This window comes from Manacus vitellinus, unplaced genomic scaffold, assembly GCF_001715985.3.
Source record: "Manacus vitellinus isolate BGI_N305 unplaced genomic scaffold, ASM171598v3 scaffold_138_pilon, whole genome shotgun sequence".
Lineage (NCBI taxonomy): Eukaryota > Metazoa > Chordata > Aves > Passeriformes > Pipridae > Manacus > Manacus vitellinus.
Genome location: NW_021938994.1, coordinates 4764 through 8412, shown reverse-complemented (window position 1 = coordinate 8412; position 3649 = coordinate 4764). Strand labels below are relative to the sequence as shown.

Genomic DNA, 3649 nt, shown 5'->3' with positions numbered 1-3649 from the left:
AGCAGGAATTGGGTTGAAAAGGGCTGGAGAAGCAGGAATTGGGTTGAAAAGGGCTGGAGGAGCAGGAATTGGGTTGAAAAGGGCCGGTTTAGGGCGAGTCGAGCGGGATTTTGGGATTTTCCCGGCTTGGAACAGCTGGAAGAGTCGATTTTTTTTGCCCGTGGAAAACGGGAGAGGAAGAGCCCAACCAGTTAAAAGTCGAGGTGGTGGCACCGGTTTTTGTTGGCATCCAGGTGGGGGAAAAGCCCTGGGAATGCCTCTATCCAGCTGGTTGTTGATCCAGGAGCTCCAGGAGCTCTGGGAAAGTCCTTTATCCCGGCCAGAATGCGGGATCCCGACGTCTCCGTGTCCTTGGAATTGTGCAGGTGGTGCTGGAGCAGCACAACGGGAGCTGGAAGGGCCCCGAGAGGCTCCGGGGGGACTCCTGGGAGGAGCAGGTAAGGGGGGGAAAAGGGGGGATTTGGGGAATTTCAGCCTCAGGAACGTTCAAGGTCGGGTGGGAGACGGGATCAGTGACCTGGGAAAAGCCCCTTCCCGCCAAAGATTCCGTGATTTTAGGAAAAGAAGTCAGTTTAATTTGAGGTTTTCCTCCTGGTTTTGAGGCTGAGCCTGATCCCCCAGCAAACAGGGTCGGGTTGGAAATGGAGAGAGGCTCAATTCCATGGATAAAAATGCACTTTTTTGGGGGTTTGACCCCTCCTTAAAAAGCATCCCGGAGGTTTTGAGCCCCAGGGGGTAACAGGAACCTCCCTGGACGTCCCTCAGGCTCTTCCAGGGGGAGATCACAGAGCCACGGAGTCCTTGGGCTTGGAAAAAGACCTTTGGGGATCAGCCAGTCCAAGCCAGAGTCTTTGGGCTGGGATTTTTTGGGGGCTGGGATTTTTTTGGGGCTGGGATTTTTTTGGGGCTGAGATTTTTTTGGGGTTGGGATTTTTTTGGGGTTGGGATTTTTTTGGCCTGGGATTTTTGGGGCTGGGATTTTTGAGGCTGGGATTTTTGGGGCCGGGATTTTTGGGGCTGGAATTTTAGGGTGGGATTTTTTGGGGGCTGGGATTTTTGGGGCTGGGATTTTTTTGGGCTGAGATTTTTTTGGGCCGGGATTTTTTTGGGGGGTGGGATTTTTGGGGCTGGGATTTTTTTGGGGCCGGGATTTTTTGGGGCCGGGATTTTTTTGGGGGGTGGGATTTTTGGGGCTGGGATTTTTTTGGGGCTGGGCCCGCTCTCGGGTTTCAGGTTGCCCAAGTGTCCTCCTCCTCCTCCTCCTCCACAAACAAGGGCTGGGAAGGCCCCGGGGATGCCGAGGAGGGCTGGGAGCCGGAGCTGGAGCGTGGGAGGCGAGGAGGGAGCGGGGCAGGGCTGTCACCGGGGTGTCACCGGGGTGTCACCCACGCCGGGGTGGGGGACCCTTCTGTGCCTCCCGCCTCATCCCTGCCCAGGAGGAGGAGAACTGCTCCAGCCAGGACGTGGGGACGCTGCAGGAGACGGCCAGGAGGCTCCTCAGGAGGCTGCAGGAGGCCGAGAAGCGCCATCAGTTGGAGAGGAAAGCCTTCGAGGTGACCGAAAAACGGGGGGTTTAATCTGATTTTGGTGCTTTCCCGAAGCTTCCCGGGAGCCCTGAGGGACACGTCGGGGCTGCTGGAGGTGTCCACCTCCTCCTCCTCCTCCTGCTGCTGCTGCTCCCCTCCCTTCCTGCTCCCCAATTAAGGGGGTTAATTGTCCCCTTCGGGGTGTTTTTTGGTGCCTGCTCACGGCCCGGATGGGCAGGGCCGGGCTGTGTCACCCCACAGGGCCGGGCTGTGTCACCCCAGGGTGGGTGACAGCGGTGACACCCCCGCTCCCAGTCCCGTCCCACAGGCCAAACTGGTCCTGGGCATCCCCAGGAAGTGGGTTTGAGGGGTGACAGGGGGATGTCCGTCCTTCCCCGTAGGAAGTGGGGTGGGTTTGGTGGCATTTCGGGGGCTTTGGTCACCCTGGGGGTGACATCTCCACCCTGGGGGGGGTGTTCCAGGGGTCCTTGATCCTGCCACGTGTTGGACCTGCTCTGCAGCTGCTGGGGGGACCCACGGGGGCACCTTGGTCCCCTCTGAGCTGCTGAGATGTTGGTGGGGGTGTGAGGTCACCCCTGGGGCTGGTGACCCCATCCCTGTCCCCTCTGAGCTGTTCCTGTTGGCCTGGGCAGTGGCTAAGGTCATTTCCTTGGACAAGTGACCCATCCCTGTCCCCTCTGAGCTCCTGATGGTGGCCAAGGTCACCCTGGGGCTGGTGACCCATCCCTGTCCCCTCTGAGCTGTTCCTGTTGGCATGGGCAGTGGCTGAGGTCATTTCCTTGGACAAGTGACCCATCCCTGTCCCCTCTGAGCCCCCGGAGCTCTCCCGAATCCCAGGGCTGGAAGAAGCATCCATATCCCAACCTGGGGCTGGTGGCCCCGTGGGCAGGTGGTCCCAGAGGAGCCTGAGAACCCCCTGGAGCTCCTGGAGCTGCTCCCTGCCCTCTGAAGTGCTTTGAAGCCCGAGAACCTTCCGAAGGGCTCCTCATCCCCAAGGCACCGTCGGGGTGTTGGTGCCTTCAACAAAACCCCTGGGAGCCCCCCCGAGGCTTGGGAACGTCCCCCAAGGGCTCTGGTATTCCAAGTAAAGCCTTTCCCATCCCCTTTTTTCCAGAGGAAGGTGGCCCAGTACCAGGAGGAAGCGGAGCGGGCGAGCTCTGCCCTCCGGAGAGCGGAGAGGGACGTGGAGCAGAAGGAGGGGCAGGTGGACGAGCTCCAGAGGCTCCTGGCCGGGATGGAAAAGGTACCAGGAGCCCTCTGGGGGGTTGGGATTAGTGGAGCCAGCCTAGGAATCAGACCTAGGAACCAGACCTGGGAACCAGCCCAGGAATCAGCCCAGGGAACCAGACCTGGGAATCAGCCCAGGGAACCAGACCTGGGTATCAGACCCAGGAACCATCCCAGGGAACCATCCCAGGGAATCAGCCCAGGGAACCAGACCCAGGAACCAGACCCAGGAACCATCCCAGGGAACCATCCCAGAGAATCAAACCCAGGAACCAGCCCAGGGAACCAGCCCAGGAACCAGCCCAGGGAACCAGACTCTCCCTGCAGGGCTCGACTTCCCAACCAGGTCTAACCCGATATCCAGCTGCTGGGATCCCCCTGCTGGGATGGGAAGGGGCCTTTCCCAGGTCCAGAAGAGCTGGTTGGTCCGTGCAGGCTCTTCCAGGTCTCCTGGAAGCGGCAGTGCCGTCTAGACGGTTCTGCTCGTGGGGCATTCCCACAACTTCCAGCATTATCCTGTTGTTTTTGGAGCTCATGACACGATTAAAGTCCTAAATGTGACAATGTGGGAGATCAGAGGTGGGATTGGGGAATCAGAGCTGGGATTTGGGGATCAGAGGTGGGATTTGGGGATCAGAGGTGGGATTGGGGAATCAGAGGTGGGATTTGGGGATCAGAGGTGGGATTGGGGAATCAGAGCTGGGATTTGGGGATCAGAGGTGGGATTTGGGGATCAGAGGTGGGATTGATCAGAGGTGGAATTGGGTGATCAGAGCTGGGACTGGGGGTGATCTTGCAGCTCTTTCCCAACCTCAGTGATCCTCTCCTTCCCTGATCCCTCCAAAGGGGGTTATCCCACATCCCTGTCATGGATC

The 3649-nt window shown here is 59.2% G+C and overlaps 1 protein-coding gene across 1 annotated transcript in view; it reads left to right on the top strand.

The window, feature by feature from the left end:
* Window positions 1-3649, top strand: part of TUFT1 (tuftelin 1) — a 12925-nt gene that overhangs the window by 4529 nt on the left and 4747 nt on the right. The window contains exons 4-6 of the mRNA XM_029958030.1: window positions 366-437; window positions 1440-1553; window positions 2662-2790. Coding sequence (XP_029813890.1) covers window positions 366-437; window positions 1440-1553; window positions 2662-2790 — 315 coding nt within the window. The remainder of the gene's footprint in view (window positions 1-365; window positions 438-1439; window positions 1554-2661; window positions 2791-3649) is intronic.